This window comes from Tiliqua scincoides, chromosome 3 (assembly GCF_035046505.1).
Source record: "Tiliqua scincoides isolate rTilSci1 chromosome 3, rTilSci1.hap2, whole genome shotgun sequence".
Classification (NCBI taxonomy): Eukaryota; Metazoa; Chordata; class Lepidosauria; order Squamata; family Scincidae; genus Tiliqua; species Tiliqua scincoides.
This window is the reverse complement of record NC_089823.1, coordinates 117,240,286-117,263,291: the sequence shown is the minus strand read 5'-3', so window position 1 is coordinate 117,263,291 and position 23,006 is coordinate 117,240,286. Positions and strand designations below refer to the sequence as shown.

General features: G+C 42.7%; 1 protein-coding gene and 2 pseudogenes across 2 annotated transcripts in view; 1 reads left to right on the top strand and 2 right to left on the bottom strand.

Annotated features, from left to right (window-relative positions):
* Positions 1–735: 735 nt before the first annotated feature.
* Positions 736–855, bottom strand: LOC136646398 (5S ribosomal RNA; annotated as a pseudogene).
* A 14,544-nt stretch (positions 856–15,399) lies between these two features.
* KLHL1 (kelch like family member 1) overlaps positions 15,400–23,006 on the bottom strand; it is a 230,053-nt gene continuing 222,446 nt past the window's right edge. For both annotated transcript variants that reach the window (XM_066620078.1, XM_066620079.1), the window contains 3 exons: positions 22,563–22,775; positions 18,539–18,710; positions 15,400–15,459 (listed from right to left, as the gene is read on the bottom strand). In XM_066620078.1, coding sequence (XP_066476175.1) covers positions 15,400–15,459; positions 18,539–18,710; positions 22,563–22,775 — 445 coding nt within the window. The remainder of the gene's footprint in view (positions 15,460–18,538; positions 18,711–22,562; positions 22,776–23,006) is intronic.
* On the top strand, positions 21,383–21,502 carry LOC136646897 (5S ribosomal RNA; annotated as a pseudogene).

Here is a 23,006-nt window from a genome sequence, read left to right as displayed (position 1 = left end):
TTGAGCCAGTCACTATCTCTCAGTTTAACCCACCTCACAGGGTTATTATGAGGAGAAAAGGAGGGAAGGAACCATGTACACCACCCTGAGCTCCTTGAAGTATAAAAGTATGAAAAATAGATAAAGGAAAACAAATAATTTTGGCTGTGGTTCCTAAACTGAATCAAGGCTAGTGGTGTGGCTTTCAATTTCAATGAAATTTCCGCCTGTGTGAAATTTGGCTGTGACACAGTCAAACTCAATGATGCAGCATGCCTGCAGATTCAGGAAGGAAAATTCCAACTTGTATTATTCTGGAAAGCATGGTTTGACTAGGACCCTTAGATCTATTCACAAATGAACAAAATGTCTTGATTACTCAATTGTTTAAATAAAACTTCTTAATGACAAAACCATAATGCAGCCACTGCTTTGACATATTGAACTGTAGGATGACTTCAAATTTAATCCAGAAGAATCTGCTAAACTGGTTTGCCGATTTCATCAAATTGGGCCCCACTCTTTGAAGGTCCCCGTGCTGGCACAACAAGCAGGTTACAAGCTGCTTCAGCTGGGATCTTGGTGTGTTGGTAGGGTGGTGGGGTGAGCGGAATGTCTGTGCATTGGGCCCGCCCCACACCCATCCCTTGAAGCATGTCTTCCGGCAGCAGTTGGCAGCAGCAGCATCACATCACTGCCAACTTTTCCTGGATGCTTATTGGTTGGCAACCTTCAGTCTCGAAAGACTATGGTATAAGCCTACAGCACCTGGTATTCCCAGGCGGTCTCCCATCCAAGTACTAACCAGGCCTGACCCTGCTTAGCTTCCGAGGTCAGACAAGATCAGGCATGTGCAGGGTAACAGTTGCTGCTTATTATGTGCTTGCTAAGAAGCTGAAGGGGAGAATATATTAATCAAAGAATAGTTGCTAGTCAGGGCTCCCTAGCGGGCAGAGTTGCTCCAAGTTTGAAGGTTCCTTCTCAGTCAGCACAGATGTTTAAGGAAATGAAACAAATTTTGGTTTGATGTTTTTTAAACATCGTTAAGAGGTAATAATTTAGTTTTTCCTAAAATGTCATGCAACGTTTATTTGCAGGAGTCCTGCTTTGGTGAAATTATAGTAAGAATTCTGTTGGAGTGAAACTTTTCGGGTGGGTTTCACATATCCTAGCAATGAAAAGCAATGAAGCAATAAGCAATGAAGGATAGCATATTAACAAAAGATACGTTGCAAAAGATATGTTGCAGATAAAGACAGTGCTACTTTCTGTAATAAATAATCCGGACTAGTCTGTCAAGGTCACTTCAACCATACAGACAGACTATACAATTGCCTCCAGGGACTCAGTTCATTGGGTGCCTGGCATGTCTCTGTTCTCATGCTTCTTTTCAGCATAGCTGCCACTCCACAGAGACTGAGAAGATGCCCCAGAACCATCCGCAACTTGATGATGATGTATCCTGCGAAGGGTTCAAGAAAAAAAATGTGAGCCAGGACTGCTAGCAATACAAATAAAATGGAGTCTTTGAGGAAGGATGCTGCACCTTTTTTATAATTTAGCAGACACAGCACTGAGGCCCATTTTTAAAAAGAGTTGAAATGTGAATTGTAATAAGATGCAAAGTATCTAAAAAACAGTTGGGAAATGAAAAGCAGACGAAATAGCAAGTGACAGAGGACTTTGATGGATCCCACAAGGAATAGCTGAGATGTGAGGGAGAACCAGAAAAACATAATGTAAGCCACATTTGAAAGGAAATATCTCAAATAACACCACTTGACAATTGAAGGAATCGGAGGAGAGCAATCCCATTTAAAGTTTTTCTCTTTTAGATTATGTGCAAGGAGACAAAAATAGATGAGTCTGTGACATTTGCCTTTCTTTAGTTCAAAGTCATGTGCTGCTAATCTGCTCAGAATGAAACGAAAGACAATTAATGCAACAGCCTCTAAGAAGAGGATAAAAGAAGAGAGATTAAAAGAAAAAGAGATGCTCGCTTTTTCTGTGCATTTCCCACAAATCCCACCATGCATTTTTGATGGAAATCAGATTGATAGAAAAATACATTCCACCACTCCATTAACTGAGAGTAAACATGGTGAACTGTGAGGCTGCAGAAGTTGGATGGGAGCCTTTTCTTTTTCCCCTTGCCCCAAATTTTTGCAGCTTCCTTTCCATTTTTTTCCACTAGAGTAATGTGAGAGAAAAGTTAAAAGCTTTCCTCAGGGTTCTTTTCCAGCTAAGTGAAGATTCATCAGACTAGGCTGCATTTATTTCAGGAACTTCTTATTTTATTAAAACAGCTTTGTCGCCAGTTACTCAATGACCCACCTACGCAGGTGCAAGCCCTATTGACCTTGACAGGACTTACCTCTGAGTAGAGACAGACAAAACTATACTTTGAGCCAGGGATGGAGAGAACAGGCGCCCAGAACATAGAGAATTCAAACTTTTTATATTTCATTCACACCCAATTCCTTTTGCATATACATCATTACAAAAGATTTGTGAACAATACACTGCTTTTCTGAGCAGATATACATATTCAACCAATAAACCATGCATATTCAAGAACACAGCATCTTCCTACAGATCATAGCATCCTTTTTCCTGAGAATTCACTGCTGCATTCTTCCAGTGCTGGCTGGCAGTAGTTATTCTCAGGGTGGGGAGAGGCAGGCAGTGGATGGAATGGGGCAGAGGGAGGGCGGAGGGAGGGGAGGATCAGCCCTGAGGGGGTTGGAGATGGTGGGAGATTCTGCTGCCAAATCCTAACCTCTTTCCCTGGCCCCTCCTGGGGATGCCGTTGCTGCCTTCCCCCCCTTCCTTGCAACAACTTACAGTGCTCCCAAGTCCTTTGTAGGAGTTTGGGAAGCACTGAGGTAATGGAGCTGCCTGGAGATCAGGGCTGCTGCAGCACCAGTCAGCAAGCTTTAGCAGGGTCAGCATGCATCTTGCTTACATATGTACTCTAGATTAGCATTTGTTTGCTGCATTTGTTTGCTGTCCTTTGGCCTTCCTTGTTGTTTTATGTACTTTGCCCTTCCTCGAGGCTCAAACTGACCAGAACATCCTGGGTATTTTATATTGTTTAATACAGCCTTGAATCGGGCAGGAGATCAGAAATCCTCAGGCTCTGGACCCCTGGTCATTCGTATACAAGAGTAGCTCAGTATAATATGCAGTTTCAGTGACTGGACAAGAAATTGGGCCAGGTATGTATCTTCCTGTATTTCACCCTCAGGATTAAAGCATTCCTGAGTATTTGCCAAGTGTCATTCTGGTACTAAAACTGCTGGTAGTAAAAGTTCAAGCTGAAATAGTGGCAGAAGTAGCACCAAAATCCTCAGTAGAAACATTAATTGCCCTCCCACTAAAGTCATATGCTCTTGTCAAAAGTACAATTATAATGCTTAATTTTCCCCTAGTCTCCTCAATGAATTACACTACTGGGGACACAATGTCCGGCAATGTCAAAGTTGCCTGATGTTCCAAGAAAGGGACATTTATCTCTCTCTTTCAGATGTTCAGTGAGCTGCAAAGGCAATATATCCAAGTTTTATATCTAGGACTGTGCCCAAGATGAATAAGCACTTAAGAAGGATTGTGTGCTGGTAATTTGTCTCCCCAATTACAGAAAAAAAAGGGTAATTCCAATTCCAATTCTGAATGGGCTGAAGGAAAATATATATTATATTATAGAAATATTATAGAAAATATAGAAAATATAGGAAAATACGCATGGAAAATACACATGATTTTTATTTAGTCTTAATGTTAGTTTTGTTTAGGACTAAACCTTTCCCTAGGAAAGTTGCAGACTCCCTCCCAATTTTTAATCTTACTCAGAATTGTTTTGTCTTCCTTCAAAGTTGCTTGAGAGTTCTCATAAGCAGAAAGCTCCAGATGTGACAGAATACTTCTTTGCTTGTTTTGGATGAGTTTCTGTCCTTATCAGCTTTACCCGTAGCTCTGCTCTGGTTGAGCAGAAGGCTGTCTGCAGAAGTTTTCAGGAGACTGAAAATGGATAAAGCTGTCATGAGACAATAGAGCCAGGAGGAGTCGCTGTTTACAGCTTGGAGGACCTGAAACTGCTCCTGCTGGAAGCTCAGAAGGCATACCGAGATGTCAGGTGTGACTAAGGATTCCATCTGGAAGACAGTCTTTCAGGAAAAATGACATAGTTGGTAGTCTGGCCAATTATGGGTTAGGCTTGGCTTGAATTAAAGGAAAAAGTTATTCTTTGAAAAAAGGAAAAGAGAACAATGCAGTATCAATACAATATTGTATAAATGCTGCTTGTTCCTTTCTGGATATTAGGCAACAAGATCCCAGCTTTTTTAGAGGACAGTTGGCTATGTGGAGGCTTCCATGGGCAGATCATCAACCATAACCGTAGCTATGTAGCTCTCGCCTTGTAAAATGCCTGAACTCTGTTCAGGGAACCTCTTCCCCCTCTAACAGTGTCATGCTGAGATGGTACTTAAATTTTACCTGGTCCAGATGGTGATTGAGCTGGTGTAACTCCTTGTTAAAACATAGCAGCTGCTGGGGTTTACCCCAGGCCAGGTGGGCAAATATCTCTTTACCCCAAGGAGATATCCAACCGTTTAAAAAAAAACAAAAAACACTTATGGAATACTGGAGACAGAAGTGCCTGGGGCAGGGACTTCATCACAGCATAGCGACATCACTTCTGGGTTCCGCTTCCAAGGAGGAGACCCTGACAGCAGCCATCCCATGATCCAGCCACCCCACCATTTGTTCTCCTTTCTCTTGCAACAAGAGCCTGCAAAGGAGAAGGAATGTGGTGGCAGCCAGTTCACAGGGCTACTAAAACACAAGAAGGCCCCACAATCTGGCTGCCTCTGTTTCTTCCATTTCCTTCAGGGGCTTCTCCTTCAAGTCATGCCCAGGGCATGTGCCCTACTTGCATGTGCCTACATATGGCTCTGCACGGGTTACAGAAGTAGTGCCGCTATTTTGCCATGCTGGAATTTAGGTAGGATTGATTGGGCTACTCATTACTACAGCAATATAAAAATGTGTATGGAATACACATTCTCAATCGATTCCACACGCACCAGCATCAATTGCAGTTTGCAGGCTAGCTCAGTTAACATTGTCTTCCATCCCTTTTCCCTCCCCTCTTTTCCTCATACTTGGTCAATCAGAGGGATCTGAAGGCCTTAGGAGTGGACCTCAACAGGTGGGAAACCCTGGCCTTTGAGCGGCCAGCTTGGAGGCAGGCTGTGCAGCATGGCCTTTCCCAGTTTGAAGACACACTTGGCCAACAGTCTGAGGCAAAGAGGCAAAGAAGGAAGGCCCATAGCCAGGGAGACAGACCAGGGACAGACTGCACTTGCTCCCGTTGTGGAAGGGATTGTCACTCCCAAATTGGCCTTTTCAGTCACACTAGACGCTGTTCCAGAACCACCTTTCAGAGCGCGATACCATAGTCTTTCGAGACTGAAGGTTGCCAACAAATGGTCAATCAAAGTTCAGGGATGGAACCATGCTTTTCGAATGATGGTTAGCGTTCTGAGATTCTCCTGCATCTTTTAGCCATTACATAGGCTCCATTAAGAGTGCACTTTCTCCATCAGGATAATTTTCCTGTTCACCTTAACCATGGTCTCGGTATCCGTGGCCACAGATTCCACCATCTGTGGATCCCAAGACTGCAGACCTTGGGGCAGTCTCTGGCACTCCCAGAAATCATTTCCTGTTCATGCTGAGGCCCATGACCCCTTCCTTTGGACCTGGTGTGCCCAGGGGAAGTGTTTGGAAATGCTTTTGCAGTGCATCTTGGGATGCACTAGAGCCAAGGGAGGGGGTCATGCACCTTGGTGCAACCTGGAAGTGGCTTCAGGAAGTGCCAGAGACTGCCCTGCAGTTGGCATGATTTGTGGCACTGAAGTAGGGAAAGCAATTTTTTTAAACTTTTTATTTTATTTACTTTTTAAATGTTTTTAAAGTGGGCTTGACCATCCACGGATTTTGGCATCCATGGGGAGCAACCTGGGAACAAAAACCCCCACAGATGCTGAGGTCCCACTGTACTGGCAGAAAAGAAGAAAGGACGAGACTGTACAATACCTCTCTGAGCAGATAAAAATAGACTGGATATTGAATGTGGGGTCAAAAATGTTCAGATGATTGGTTCAATCACTTTTCGTGGCACACTAATGTGCCCTGGGACACCGTTTGAAAATCACAGATCTATTTATACTCCACCTCCTCAACCATTTGCAATGGCTTAACCATTTTCTAAGAAACATGACATCAAGAATAGCACTATGCAAATACTTATTTTAAGCACTATGCAAATAGTAATAATTAGCAGGATAATGGTTATCATTACAATCTCTATTAGCCTCTACAGTGTTAAAATAGAATTGTATTCTTGTAACATTGTACCCTTCCCAATACTAAAGACAATAAGCAATATCTTCCATTATAAACAAGCATTTTTTTTTCCATGCCCGAACAAAGCACTTTTTCCTGTTTCAGATTCTCAAACCAGCTTCATTTGCTGGAATGTTAAGAGTTTTTCAGCTGTGGGAAATTGCAATTGTTAGCTGAATTGTTGACAGAACAGCTGAAAGCATGTTATATTTGTATCCTTGCGCATGAAAAAATGTATCTCCTTCAGAAGAAGTACATTTTTGAAACTGGGCTTTTCATATTATTTCTAATATGCTTTCAAAATAATCAAAGCAGTTTGCAATTAAAAAAAAACAAAACATACCACCAAAACCCATAAAACAGTAGTAAAATAAAATAAAAATCACTTCAGGTAATCAAAAGACAATTTACATAATTTTTTTAAAGCATAGCAACAGTCATTAAAAATAATATCCCAAAAAAATTCCAGTGGAGGAAAATCATCTTCACTGCCCATTCAAAAACAAGCAGCAATGGGATCAAGGTCACCTCTATTGTGTGGCTGTTGCAGATTCTGCGTACCGCAACCGAACCAGTCTTAAGCCCACCTGCCTAATGTTCAAAGGTGGGACGGGGAACCTGAAAGAAGGCCTCAGAGGTGGAGCTTAGTGTTCTGGCAGGCTCACATTAGTGGAGGCAATTCTTGAGATACTCTCTTAAGAACATAAGAAGTATCCTGCTGGATCAGGCCAGAGGCCCATCCCGTCCAGCTTCCTGTATCTCACAGTGGTCCACAAGATGCTTCAGGGAACACACAAGATAACAAGCTACATCCTGTACCTGCAGGATCCTGTACCTGCAGGATGTACCTGCATCCTGCATCCTTGCACCTCGCATTCAGAGGTAGTCTACCTATAAAACCCAGAGGTTGCATACAGTCATCATGACTTGTAAGTATCGATTGACTTTTCCATCAGTCTGACCAATCCCCTTTTAAAGGCATCTAAACCTGACACCATCTCTACCTCCTATGATAAGGAATTCCACAGATTAATCACACAATGGGTAAAGAAATACTTCTCTGCCAAGGTTTTATTGAGATTTACTAAAGAGAACTGAGGTCTCTAGCAGTGGTGTAGCTGACCCAGTTGCTACCCAGTGCAAGGAAGATTCTGTAGCCCCCCTCCCTCACAATGACATCAAATTTAATTAAATTGGGTCTTTTTATTTGTTAATGTTAGTTAATAGTTAGTTAATATTTTTAAATAGCAAGCACTTGTTGAAAGTACTTGTTGCATTTTTACAATGCAATCCTATTCATGTCTACTCAGAAGTAAGTTCCATTGTGTCCAATGAGGCTTATTTCCAGGAAAGTATGCATTGGACTGCAGCCTTACAGAGTTTGCGAGGCACACCCAAACATTATCTCTTTGCTGCAAGGAACAAGTGGAAAGTCCAACCACAACCTTAATTCTCAAGGCACACTGAACCTCTGGATTCATCCTGAGAACTGAGCTTTGCCTGGCAAACACTGACATTCTACAAAGGGGATCATTACTGCCAGCTTGGGGGGGACGACTTACATTCAACTGTTAGACGAGGTGAGTGAAGGCCCCCCCCGCAGTGTGAGTGAGTGTGTGTCTGTGAGAGAGAAAGAAAGAAACAGAGCATCTGTGTGTGTGAGAGAGAGAGAAGGGGGGCAGCCTGACAAAGGGGGGAACATTTGCATTGTGGACGGTACAGGCTGGGGGGAGAGAGGTTGTAGAGGGTCTTGGCTTGGGGGGGAGAAAGAGAGGTTGTGGAGGAACCTTGGCTTGGGGGTAGAAAGATTGTGGATGCTACAGGCTGGGAGGGGGAAGAGAGATTGTGGATGCTACAGGTTCAGGTGGAGAGAGAGAGAGGTTGCGGAGGATACAGGCTTGGGGGGACACAAACACGCACGGGGGCAAGAACACACAACAACCGCCCCATTGGCCTGCTGCAGCCCTGCTGACAGCAGGAACCTTGCCCCCCCCCCCAAGTTTGCTGCCTGGTTCATTTTACCCTCTGCACCCTCTTAGCTACGCCACTGGTCTCTAGTATGTCTCTGCTCATAAAGACATTTGTTTGATGTGTCCAGTGGGAGGTTTTATTTTCTGGAGGAAATAGCAGCCACTGGGCCCCTGATACAGATCAGGACCATGGTGGTAGCAGAGGGTGAGATTTAAACACCCTCTTCCCATTGCCATTCCACAGCTGCTATTTAAAATTCCATTAAAAAAACAGCATGGAAGTGCTAGGTGGGAAGTTCTCATAATGTGAGGTTTGGCTCTCATCTGTATCCTTCCCAAGAAGATGATGTCTCACACTAACAGAATTACTGTCTTTATTTTCAGGTGCATTCTGGCTCACATTTAAGGTTCCTTAATATACATAAGTTTTTTTTTAAAATGCAGAGTTTTATTTTTAAACTCTGAAGTCCTTGCAAAGGTGTATCATAATCTGGCACCCAGAATTCAAACTGAATCTTGATTCTTTGCTTTGGAGTGGCCCAATACACTAGATATTTGAACATAGTGTCCTTCTTTAAAGTCTGCTGAAATACTTGTCCTCAGATTATGTGTGAGAGCAGATCCTGCTGACAATGCTGTTGTATACCACATCATTGATTTCAGATGCAACTGCAGAGAAGTCTAATTTTAACAGATGATTTCTAGAAGAAGAAAGTGCTATGCTTGGCAAAGTGCTATGCTTCCCTGTGTTTGTTCTTCCTCCCTAAATGAACTTTTATTGTTGAAACCATCAGTGTTTCATCCATGTTAAGTGCTGGAGTCAAAGGGTCATGACTGTGCCTCTACATCCCTTTTTGAAAACCACACTTCCATAATAACGGAAATTGGTTTTCTAGCCTCAAACATGTCATGCCCTCATAGCACTAAAGTCATTCAAAGTCAAAGAATTTTATCTTGGGATTGTACATTTTATTGAGTCTACATTACAGCATTTCCCTCCCCTCCCCCCCCCCAACTCTGCAGGTTATATAGTGGTCTATGCCTTGTGGATGATGAGTTGTGTCTACCAAGGCATACAATAAAAAGAAATAGAACAAAATAGAGCAAACAACCCATGATGGTTAGTAGACACTAGTTGCTGGACACACCTTCCAGCCAGGGTACAGTATGAAACCAGAGTTCTATGTATATGTGTGCCTACATGCTCTACTTGAAAGAGTTGCACTTTGAATGTAACCAGCAAAAGGGCTGAAAGTTTGAGTTCTGCACTTAGCTGGGAAGAAGCAGCCTGGCAGAGCTGCATGTTGTTGACTTTGTGGAAACTGATGTTACTTTCAAGATGATACACTCAACACATAAATTTCAAAATAAGCGGATGTTGCAACCATGCCAATAATTCTCTCCTCTCAGGGAAAAGCTGTCTCCCCACCCCACCAAATTCCCTTCAGTTGGGAAAATGGAAAGTCAAACCACACCATAGTGTCCTAGTTTTAAAGACATGAACAGATCAGCTAACAGTCTGTTTCTGTGATTAGAGCCTGTTTCTGTGAATGCTCACTGAATGCTCACTGATTCAAAAGGGTTTGTTTCTAAAGTGGTGGGCCTAAGATGTCAGCCTCAAGACTAAACTACATATTACATTATATGGGTATGTTAGCCCTGTGTGCTTCCCTCCCAAAGGCGTCAGTGTTTTCTGCTACCACTGGACACATTAAAACTAAAAATCCCTATGTACAGATCATTTCATCCATCCCCTTCCCTCAGTAGATGAAGCTGTGGAAGTGGAGAGCACTGCAGAGCAAAACCACTTTATAACACTTTAGCAAGTGATAAAAGACATATGGCATGAGGAAAGTCAAAGAAACCTGCATCTAGCCAGTTGGATGGGGTGATACAGAGAATTCCTTCCCCAGCAGCAGACCTCCTCTTGAGGTGTCTTGGAGCAAAGCACCATGAAGCTGCACCTCCCCTCCACGTGTGAAGCCACCTCCCCTGCTCTCCTGAAGCACAATGGAACCTCACGCAACTCCAGGACCAAAAGAGAAGCCCTCTGAGGATTTCCCATGGTCTTAAACTGTGCTTCTGGAAATCTGGAATGCTTGGGATTATTAGAAAAGGTATTGAGAACAAAACGGCTAATATTATAATGCCATTGTACAAATCGATGGTAAGGCCACACCTGGAGTATTGTGTCCAGTTCTGGTTGCCGCATCTCAAAAAAGACATAGTAGAGATGGAAAAGGTGCAAAAGAGAGTGACTAAGATGATTACGGGGCTGGGGCACCTTCCTTATGAGGAAAGGCTACAGCGTTTGGGCCTCTTCAGCCTAGAAAAGAGGCGCGTGAGGGGGGACATGATTGAGACATACAAAATTATGCAGGGGATGGACAGAGTGGATAGAAAGATGCTCTTTACACTCTCACATAACACCAGAACCAGGGGACAACCACTAAAATTGAGTGTTGGGAGAGTTAGAACAGACAAAAGAAAATATTTCTTTACTCAGCGTGTGGTTGGTCTGTGGAACTCCTTGCCACAGGATGTGGTGATGACATCTGGCCTGGTTGCCTTTAAAAGGGGATTGGACAAGTTTCTGGAGGAAAAATCTATTACGGTTTACAAGCCATGATGTGCATGTGCAACCTCCTGATTTTAGAAATGGGCCATGTCAGAATGCCAGATGCAAGGGAGGGCACCAGGATGAGGTCTCTTGTTATCTGGTGTGCTCTCTGGGGCATTTGGTGGGCTGCTGTGAAATACAGGAAGCTGGACTAGATGGGCCTATGGCTGATCCAGTGGGGCGGTTCTTATGGAAGTACAGTTTCCAACTGCATGAAGAGCCCCATTAAGGTTTCCTGAGAAATCCTGGAGTCATGTGAGCTCTGTGCCTGGGGCACTTGCCCCATTCTTCCAGTGGGAGGTCTGCTGCTATCCTTCCATTTTGAATATGATAATGATCAGGCAAGCTTACTCACCACATTGCCTAGTCACCATCGCCACCAGGGCCAGCTCAAGACCCCCTGCTAGGTGAGGTGGCATGCCAAATGCTGCCTTGTCTTACCTGATTGCCAGCCACTGCTCTTCCCACTCTCTAATGATCTAGCTCTCCACTCTTCACATGCACTCCTTTTCTCTGTCCCCCTCTTCCTTTCCCAATCCAGGGAGTGAAAGGAGAAGAAGGGGAAGTGGAGGCAAGTAGGACAGAGAAAATAAAAGTAGCTCATGATGAGTCAGCTCAGAAAGAATGAGTGAAATGAATCCTACTGAGGGAGGTTTGTAAATCACTTTTATTTAATGATCCATTATTTAATGATCCATTTAAAACATTTATACCCTGTCTTTCTCTGATTGCTCAAGGAGGTTCACAACATCAGTGTAAACATGTAAACAAATCAATAATACTAAAAATCAAATTAAACTAATTGATTTCACAGCTGCTCAACTGTCCAAAGCCAGAAAGATGAAAGTGTGCCTTCATCCATCGAGTTCAAAGGATTTAGGTACCCCTAACTATTCACAGATTCTAACTGAAAATATGTTTTTCCCATAAATCTAGCACAGCAATTTTCAAACAGTGTGCCATGGCACTTTGGTGTGCTGTGGGAATTTGGGGGAAGGTTATTTGTTAGTAGGGCAACTGGGGGATTTGAACTCCCTACCAGCAGCATGGTGTGCCTTGTCCAACAACTGATGGTGTGCCTTGACAAGTTTAGCACCTTGTCAGTGTGCCATGAGATGAAAAGGGTTGAAAATTGCTGATCTAGCATGTAACAGATGAACAGTTGTATTTAATTTACATATGAGGTTAGTCATATGTGCCAAAATTTCCTCAAGAGTCCAGGAACTAGCACTTTCAAAATCAGGCATGGCCCTGTATGGCAGGCATAGCCTAGCTGACTGGACTAGGCTGCAGGCTATATCAGCTCTCAGTAAGCTCCAGATCTCTATGGGAGTTGCCTCTCTGGAACTATTATTCCCCCCCCCCCCCAATATGCCTACCTGCAAATCTGTCCAACTTCTGGATCTTCTGCTAGAACTCTTGCTTCTGCTTGACCCCTGCTCTGTTTAGAGTGCCAGCTTGACCCAAGACCCACCTGGTACAGGCTAATCAGAAAATATAGCAAACATATTGAGGGGACTTTCAGGGTCACATGAATTCTAGCTTCATGAAGGAAAATCCTCAATGTCGCACAAGGAGGAGCACACTCTTTAGCTCTATATTTTCATAGGTATCAAAACAGAAGTGTATTTTGCTCCTTATTATATGACACTATTCAAATTATGATCAAATTACAGAATTTGTATTGTTCTACCCCCACAGTTCATCTACTAATATCTACAGATAATTGAAAAAATGAAAGCACCAGAATTACTGGGACACAAATGTTTTATTTAGCTAGCACGTGGGTCTGAATGGGGAAATGTCACACTTCAATTCTTCTCAATGCAAAACTTGCTTAATGACAAAACTCACTGGCAGCATCTTCCAGAGCTTCAGGCAAAGCTTTATTCCTGCTACAACTGAGGTCATTAATGACATTAGACTCTTATCCATGCACCAATGAAACAAATCTCATTGCAGTGCTGTGATATGAGAGTTCAATCATGCTTATGACATAGTACAGCCAACAGTGACGACCATGTAATGTCAGGGGGCATTTAGTGACCACAACAATATGACTTCTGCAGCTCATTCTTATACAAAGCAGTTCTTTGCAAAGGCTAAGTGACTGACAATGTTTTACTGGGACTTCATCCATGCAAACAGATGCTCTGCTACTGAGATGCATTATGCCAAAACCACCTGATTTGTCATTTCTTCCTTATACACAATGAACCAACATTCATAGAGCCAAAGAAGACATTAAGAAGTGTGTAACAGTTTCTTTAACTTTTTCTTTTCTTTTCTAAAACGAATAGCAGTTTCAGGAGGTAGTTTGGATAGATGGAAGACAAAGGTGGGGTGTGAGTCACTTCATCATTTCCCTCTGACTGTTAGTCTACCCTAAATCACTTCCTGATGCTTTTCCATCTATGGAAGAAAAAATACAGCCACCCATAACTTTCACCCTGGATGGAATAGCAGCTGGATAGTGGAGATTGTGAGCACAAATGGTTGGAAAGGGGCAACACATCTTTTCCCCCTGGACCAGCTGAGGTGGCAGCTGAAGTGACACCCACATTTCCTGTCCTCTCTTTAAAAAACATTTTTATGCGTGACCCAACTGCCCCAAATCTGCTGTTGCTTCCTCCTTTCTTACTCCTTTCAGCTGCCCATGGTGGGAGGAAAGAAGGAAGCCTCTTCTGCTACCACCATGCCTGCTCAAACATATTTTGAAGAAGTATTTGGCTCAGCTGAGAAATGGCAGCAGTGGAGTCATACCAGAGGACCTCCACTTATGCTCTCTGCTCTGCTTCTTCTTTTGGTTTGCCCGGCTGTTTTTTTTCCCCCTCCAAAACAGGCTGGGCAATGTTGGGAATGGAAGATGCAGCACAGCACAGCTACTGGAACAGGATCTCAGGCCGCTGGGATTGCTTGTTTGCAGCAGTATCACTGGAGGAAGAGGGGTTGCATGGCTCTGATACTCTTCTCGTTCACTTTCAATGAGTGAGAAGAGCATTGAGGCTCTGGATAGACACCTCCACCAATTCATTCAGCCTCATGGGTAGGCTGGTCCTTCTTTTCCCTCTCCTGTTGCTCCTCTAACCAAACTGGCAGGTCCTTGCAGCTGAATCTCATTTTTAAAAAAGTGTTAGGAGATGGTTACACACTTCTGTCATGTAATGTCTTACCTTGCAACAATAAATGAAGGTACTTTGTCATAGTTAAAATTCGGCTGAGTTGGACTAGACAGATACTACGCAAATTATAAGCATTTTACCATTTTTGTCTCCCCTACTGTACTTCTAGGCCAGACAGGAAGTGCCTTAGAATTGTTGCATGTTATCTGTTAAGTTAGGTGATAGCACTGAAGCTATTGTTTTCCAGTTTTCCACAAGCATCCCACATGCAGGAAGAACACAAAAGTACTGAAAGAGACAAGAATTCTCATGCTTAAATAAGAAATTAAGGTAGATTTGTAAGAATGTTCCTTTGGCTCTTGGTTTTTGTAGTGAAGCCCCAATGGGCCAAAAGACTTAAGTTTTCCACCAGCACTAAGATCTCTCCCAAACACTCAAAAGTCCAACGTAAGTGCAATCTCAGAGATAATGAGGAAGGGCTCAATCCTATCCAACTTTCCAGTACCGGTGCAACTGCAGTGCAGCCCCAAAGTTAAGGCAACAAATGTTCCCATACCTTGAGGAGGCCTTTGTGGCTGTCGTCCCCCCCCCCCCCCATGCAGTACATGCCCTATTGGCACAGCTGCACCAGCACTGGAAAACTGGATAGGATTGGGCCCTAACTCTAGTGGGAAGGGCAGTCAAAGGAAACAATCATTGTGTTTGTTGAATTGTTTCTGATGAGGAAAGAGAGCTAAACTTTTTCAACCTTCTTTCATTATTTTAGAAAGAGACTGAGATTCATGTTTATTACTGTCTGTGTACATGGCAAAGCGTAAACCACGTGAAGATAAGGCCTTGTGAGAGAGAGAAACTCAATTACCTACATTTTCTTTTAATAAAACTATAGTTTAAAAAGTGACTTAGTGTGCTATGATGGTTCCAGAGTTAAAACGTCCAGTGCTATGAACATCATTCGGTCACTCTGCTCTTTGTGAAGAGTTGGTCTTGAATGCTGCCCATTTGCCAAGTCTGTATTACACAGTCCACAGAGCAGCACCAACACTCCTTTTATGTTCATTCATTAGCTCCTCCAACAGATTGATTTTTTTTCTTGTTCACTCACTGAGCAGTGTGTAATGATCGGAAAAGGCATCAAACCCTCTATTTTCTTTTCCTCCCCATTTTAAAACTTCAAGTTTGTGATCAACAGAGTGCTGACTGTATCTATTGATCCATATGCTCAACAAAGTTTTCTTTCTTGTTCATCTGACAGAAAAATCCACCTGGATGTCAATAAAATCCACTGTAGACAAAGTCAGGGTTGCTTTATGACTACGACACAGGCCCCAGCTCTTCCGATATTTAGACTTGCCATCTGCAGAGAAGAAAGAAATATGCGCTTCAAGATCTAAAGTCAGGAGTGTGAAATGCCTATAGTTTTGTGGCATTTACTTCTCAGGAGTCAATGTGAACAGAAAATGTGCTGATATGTTAAAGAGAAGACCAAACATTGCCCCCTATTTCCTGGCCATAATTGTTATATTTGTTCACCTTCAGATGGGTGAACAAATAGAGGTGTTGTTTCTGGTGAGTAATGTAGGATTATAATTTAAGTCTTACAGAACACAATGGACTTGCTTCTGAGTAAAATAATGCCATTTTCAAACACCTCTAACTCAAAATATGTCAATCATGTATGTAGTCTGAAGAGTGCTTCAGTCTATAGACAGTCCTCCAACACTAGAAAAACACTATATCAACACATCTGGTGTATGTAGAACTAACTCCATAGGGAAGGAGTATGTAGAACTAACAATGGGGAAGGGAAAAACAGCAGAAAGTTGTACCTCCTACCACCCCCTGCCCAACCCAGTTTCCTATGACAGCATATACAGACTACATTTGGTAGCTAATCCCACCACATCCACCCCAGTAGTGGCTATACAGATCCAGGTTGACCCATAGTGGCTACTGGGGTTTACCCCAGGACAAAATATTTTTTATTTTTTATTATTAGCAATATACTGACCATCTGCTTCGAAATGCAGATGCCTAGAGATCACTTTTAAGATGAAAAGACTAAATTTGATAAAATAAAGTTGGATGTAGAAAAGAACTCCAAACTGTATTGCTGGGATTGGAACAGGAATACAAAATTGAATGTTTAATTCATTAAATGTGTACATTCATTAAAAATGTACAACAATTGTATATTTTCTAAGATTATACTGAAAGCACTTTAAAATGAAACAAGTACACAACTAGAAGGGAATACATGAATAACAAGGTTATTTTGCAGCATGGATTTTGAAAAATCATACTTTAACATCGCAATCCTATCTTGCGCTGGAACAGTCAAGTTAGGAGGCTTGCGCTGTATCCTGCTCGAGATAGGGCGCCAAACTGCCTCAGCCAGAGGTAAGGGGAAACTTACTCTTACCCCCAGGCAAGCCACTGCAGCCCCAATGGGTCTCCTCAGACTTGCGCCACCTCTGGAGGTGGCACAAGTCTGAGGAGAGTGGAGTGGCTTAAAGTCGCTCTGTGCTGCTTGGGAATAGCAGTTGGGATTCAGCATAACAGCCTGATCCCAGCGCACCTCCCGCTCCCTGCCCGCCCGCCCCTGGGACTGCCCTCTGCCTGCTCCCCCCATCCTGAAACGCCTCCCTCCTGCCTCCCCCCAGCCAACCCCAGAACCTGTGTCGGCTGAGCTCAGCCAATGCAAGGCTCCCTCTGCAATTTGCCATGGAGGCTGGATGTAGCCTCCATGTGCCGGAGCATCTCCATGCACTGGTGGGGCTTGCTCCCAAGGAGGCACAAATGTGCTTTACACACATTTTGTGACCCTCCTAGGGACTTGCGCCAGCCTAACTTGTGTTTAGGATTGCGCCCTATAAGTGATTTCCCATACTATTGTGACATACAAGAAAAACACATTCATTTCAGCTCTTAGGAACTTGGGGGTTATTACCATTTTTCACAAAATACTGCTTTTAGAAGTAATTGCCTATACTATATTACACTTAAAGTTGTGAAATTTGTACAGTCTATCCTGCCATTCTTCCCTATGACATCCAAAATAAAGTGAACAATGAAATGCAAAACCCTCAAAAGGTGAAGCATTGACATATCAGACCAGAATTATCTTCCTTTATGGGTAAAATGAGTATTTTCATGAAACTTGAAGTATTGCTGAGCAACTTTTAAAGTGAATTTTTCAGATATGGCATTCTTCTACACAGCAAATATGAATTCTGACACTGTTCACAATAACACCTTACAGTGAATTCAAGCAGAATAATAAAATCCTTCTAGAATCATATAAAGTTTATGAATATCATAATGGTTTTTAGACAGTCTGCCCCCTTGCTCATTAGTCCGTTTGCCTGGCAGAGCAGCGCCCACCACAGAAACAATAAAAACAAGACTCTTGCTCCAATACTTCCTTTTCTGTATGTTGTTTAGAAGCCGCTCCTGTTTGAATTTGATGTATGTGGCACAGTGGCTTGGGGAAATGTTGCCGTGTCAGTCTTCAGCCACATATTCTCTATCTATGGGAGTTCTCTATCTCAGTAAGTTCTTGAGGGGGAGGGGCTAGGGCAGTGACATGATCCCCAGGATCACGCCACTAAGGGGGGGCAAGTGGAGTGCTTGTGACGTACTTTATGAAGACAGGGCTGCAGCAGGCTGCAGGAGGTGCGGGGAGCCCTGTGCAGGAAGTGCTTTGCACACACTTTCTCCAAACGTTCCAAGCCTCAGGGAGCGCTGCAGAGGGCTGAGGGAACCTTTACATGAACTGGTGGGTCGCGACCCACCAGTTTGAGAACCACTGATACATACAATGGAAACAATGATGACCTGTCTCACTAGAGTGTGATTCCTCACTGAGATGTGATGGAACAATTCATACTTAGATCAAAGACAGCAGGATTTTGTCAAGCTATAAAACTGAATATCTTAATACAATTGCTTTAAAAAGTTTATAACTGGAAATAACATATAAGAACAGCATTTAGTGAAAGTAGTGTATGCCTTATTTGTACATTTCTGTACAACAACATGTAGAAACATAGCATGTCAATAAAGTGCCTTTTCAGCAGAATAAATTTTTTTAAAAGTACAAAACTGGGGGGAAGCCCCTTTCACCAATGCTTCTCTTTTATTCTTTTACAAGTCCTGATGCATTTTCAAGCCGAAGAACTGTCAAATTTAAAAGCAAAAATATCTACTTCAATGGGAAATCAGACAAATAGGAATTGTGTGATACCAATAACAAGATCCTTTCATTATTTTTATAGAACTTTTTCTTGGTTACGCAGGAAACAATGTACACTTCCTTCAAATAAATTCTTGCTCTGGTTGTAGGCTAAATGACACCTAGTCTACTGTGAGGATTTTGTCTACCAGCCCCAACAAGCTCTTTGTGAAAAATGTACAAAACATAACACAATAGATACCTGTGTCCATTCATTAGTTTGAGGGTCATACGATTCCATAGTGTTCAGGTACGTCTGGCCATCATAGCCACCTACTGCATATAATTTATCACCAAGGATACAAACACCAACTGCATCACGAGGCATGCTCAAGGGAGCAACCATTGTCCAAGTATCTGTTTTTGGATCATACCTGCATAAAGAAAGAGAAGAGATATTCCATGCCAACTTAGGGCCCAAATCCTATCCAATTTTCCAGTACTGGTGCAGCCGCAATACAGCCCCGAGGTAAGGGAAAAAATGTTCCCATATCTTGAGGAGGCCTCTGTGACTGCTTCTCTAACACAGAAAGCACTGCATACCCTATTGGCACAGCAGCACGGGCCCTGGAAAGTTGGATAGGACTGGCAATCTATTTAGCAATCAAGCTGATCCTCAATATCAAAACCAGACTTCTTTCATTCTTTGAACAGATTATTTGTAAACACCTTCCTTAATGCAATCTTTCTAGCAAACAGGCAAAAAGACAGTCGTCCCCAATTATCTGACCAGTAAAATATTGTCCATGTCTTTGGTACATTCCTCTAATTCAACCACTTTTGAAGCTGACACAACACTACTTAATATGGGCTGAATCAAGTCACAGTTGACCCAATTAGTCAATTTATTAGACCCAGATGACTATTTCCTTAGGCGACGCCCCAGCCAGAGGGCCCTGGCCTCTGCCCCCTTAAGGGGGCAGCTCTGGGGGCTGCAGGGACTGGCATTTACTTGCCAGTTCCTGCAACAGCATCCTGGGGGTGTAGGGAGGCCTGCACGAGCCTTCTAAAAGTGAAAGTAGAGCAATTGCGCTCTACTTGCAGTTTTGCGGAGGTGGAGCACAATCGCACTGCTTTCACTTTCTGGAGGCGCGGGAGCCCTGCAGACACTCATGCAGGACTCCCCGCACCCCCAGGACACTGCAGTAAATGCCAGTCTCTGCAGTCCCCTGAGCGATGCGATCCTGGGGATCATGTTGCTTCCCCCCCCCCTCGCCCTCACCAAGGCTTACAGCGGCTCAAACTCTTGTGAGAGTTTGAGAACCGCTGCCTGAGGCTTTCTCCAACCATTCAGAACCAGATTATCCATAATGCTAAATGAAGTCTTACTCTTGACGGTCCCTATTAATTTTCAGAATCTCTCTATGTATATGATTGCACTCATTTTCTTTCCTATCTCGGGCTCTATCAGAAAGCCCAGTATTTCAGAAGGTGGAGGCATGTGCCTATCTTTTGACCCCGTTCCTACTTACGTAGAACGTTAATATATTGTAGCATCCAAAGAATGAAGAGCAGGACATGGAAACACCATTTACTTATCATGGCTAACACTATTGACCTTTCATCTTTCATGAATATATTTAATCCTCTTAAAAATACCACTTAAATTATTGAACATCATACTACATCTTGTCGTAGTGAATCATATTAAGGTTGTTGATGAGGTGAATAACTGAGTGGAAATACCACTGAGTGGAAACCAGCCCAAAACCAGCCTGGCCATGCATAAGGACAATTAAAAGGATGTTTTGCAACATGGTGAATGCACATTGCACATTGAATGTGCTGTATGTGACCTGATAGGATTTCCATTCCATATAAACTGGCACTAATGTAGAGGTGTACCTCTACACTTTATTTGACACCCAAGGTGGACTGCACCCACTGACCTGTCCTTGGCTGCTTAAAGAAATGAGTAGACCTGGTGTCTGCATTGAGATCCATGGGTAAGGCCAGATCTGCGTTGGCATTCAAAGAATTAGGCAGCAAATCCCTGGGAGAGGCCAGGTATACTGGCCATTTGAAGCCATGGGCAGACCTCCAAAATTCTCCAGGCGGAAGCCAGGTCTGTACCAGCTGCTCATTGTATTTGACACCTAGGGCAGACTGTCCCAAACACCCTGTCCTTGGTATGTCACTGCTCTGATGCACATATTCTTTGACCTATATCATAGGTGAATGCAGTATAAATCACAAACTTGTATTTCACATTTCTTCAACAGATTAAACATGCATATCTCGGGCCTATATTAAATACTGATTGTCAAAAACATCTTCTACTTTCTGTTCCTCATTAGTTAGGATATAAAGCAGATTTACTTTGGCTTTCATTGTTTTCTGTAAAACAATTTACAGCATTTTTCCCCCCTTATTTTACTTTACAAATAATTTTGTATCTGAAGGAATGCTAGATATATTTTTATCATTAGCATTGTATTAAGACTACAATAAACTTGCCAATATTTTCCAGTTGCAAATTAATATTAATGCAGTATTATTTTGGCAGACTGTTATAGCGATGGGATTGCTCAAAAGCCTTCCTCCTTGCTTTCAGACGAAGTGTCTCTAAATGGATTTCTTTTTGTATTCAGGAACTTTGTGGTTTCACCCTGAGGCACATTAAGTATTACAAAGATGAAGCATGCAGCCATTTCTTAGCAGAATAAAGGCATTTCCTTAACAACTACACTAGAGTTTTACCCATTTGGATTGTTGGGGTGGGGGAGTGCTAAGTAGTTCCATTAGTTCCTTATAACTCATTTACTTAAAAACAAAACAAACCAGAAACAAACCAACATCCTAATTTCTTTAGTTTGGTCTGTTTTTGTTTTTGTTTTTGTTTTTTTGGCAAGCATTCACCTTGATTCTTAGCTGCTGACAAAGACAGTCCTGCACTCAGTTACAGTTATTGCCCAGGCATGTGTTTGCTAACACTGATTGTTGTAATCCCTTAGCCACAGACCTATAATGGGCATGAAAAGAATGATCTTCATGTATGCCCAAATACTTTAAACTATTTGTTAAAGTATGCAATATAAATTTTGGAATATGCAGCAACTGTTACCCTGCATATGCCCGATCTCATGTGATCTCGGAAGCTAAGCAGGGTCAGGCCTGGTTAGTACTTGGGTGGGAAACCGCTTGGGAATACCAGGTGCTGTAGGCTTATATCATAGTCTTTCGAGACTGAAGGTTGCCAACCATATATGTAATTATTTTACAATAAACTGAAAAATTAAAAATTGTGCTTACTATTCAAGGGAGGAGAAGATAACCAAATTTTGGGCCCAATCCTGAAGTTGTTGGTGCCCAGGGCTCCAGCGGCACCAAAATGGCAACCGCTGGATCCTGTAGGCACTGCAGCTACCACTGGGGTCTCCTCGGAGGAAAAGTTCGCTCCCTTCCCTTGGGCAGACAGCAGCCAGCGGCAATGAGTCTCCTTGGCTTTGTGTCTGTATTTGAACACTGCCGCCATCTCCACCCACCTTGTGGGCCTGACCCTCCCCTCTGCCCATCCAGTTCCACCCTCCCACTGCCTCCCCCACCCTGAAAAGCCACGCTGCCACCTGGTGGTCTTGCTTACTTCTGGTGGCGGTGCAGCATCCTCTTCGTGGTGCTGAGGCTCAGTGCCGACTAGCACTGGCCCAGAGCTGGCGCTTACTCCTTGCTAGGCACTGCAAAGTGCTTTATGGCATGTTTGTGATGCCTGAAGCCAGCACTGATACACAGTACCGGCTCCAGGTGTCACAAATGTGCCATAAAGCACTTTGTGGTGCCCGGCAAGGATTTCAGGATTGGGCTGTTTGTCATGTGATAATAAAAATTAAATTGTTGTCTTCATAACAACATAAGTCTTCATTCTATAAGGCCAATAAATGAAAAATCAAAGGCAGAAGGAGGAAAAAGAAGAAGGATACCAATGGCCATCATTGGACATTTTTATGAAATATCTCTAATAACCAAAAGAATAGATTATAAGAACACCGCTGAAAGAAAGCAGAATTATAGATTTGCTGAAAAAACATTTTTTATTGTACACTGGAATAATAAATACCAGGCCAATGTTTCAACTTTATTGTTTTCTTTTTTTGTAGTTGTGACTGTTACTTTTCATGAATCAGTTTGAATATTTAAATAAATATATAAAAGAGAAAAGCTAAATAAATATTTAAATAAGCTAGTTTGCATTCAGAAAAACCACATATAAACACATACAGGATGGATACCTTTCAACATAATCCAGAAGTCTGGAGCAATGATTAGAAGCAGGGGTGTCGTGGCCCCCAACTGCGTAGAGGAAACCGTCGCAGGTAGCCACTCCCACACCTCCTCTTCTCTTACACATTGGAGCGCACATGTTCCATTTGTTTGTGTGGGGATCATAATACTCCATGGAACTCAAACAAGAACTACCATCTCGACCTCCAACTGAGTATAACCTAAAATAAATAGCATACAATTACTATGCATAACAGGAAGTAACAGAAACAAACTGTGAAAAGAGAAACTTGTGCCTTTTTCTCATCTTCCTTCTGAGATGAATGTCACAAGGGCTTCTTTCTCCCCGTTGCCCAAAGCAGTTCAACACCATGACTGTATATGAACATCATCAATAATTCTCTCCAGTACTGAATTTGGGTGGTCATGAGCATTTGTTTGGAAACAAAATT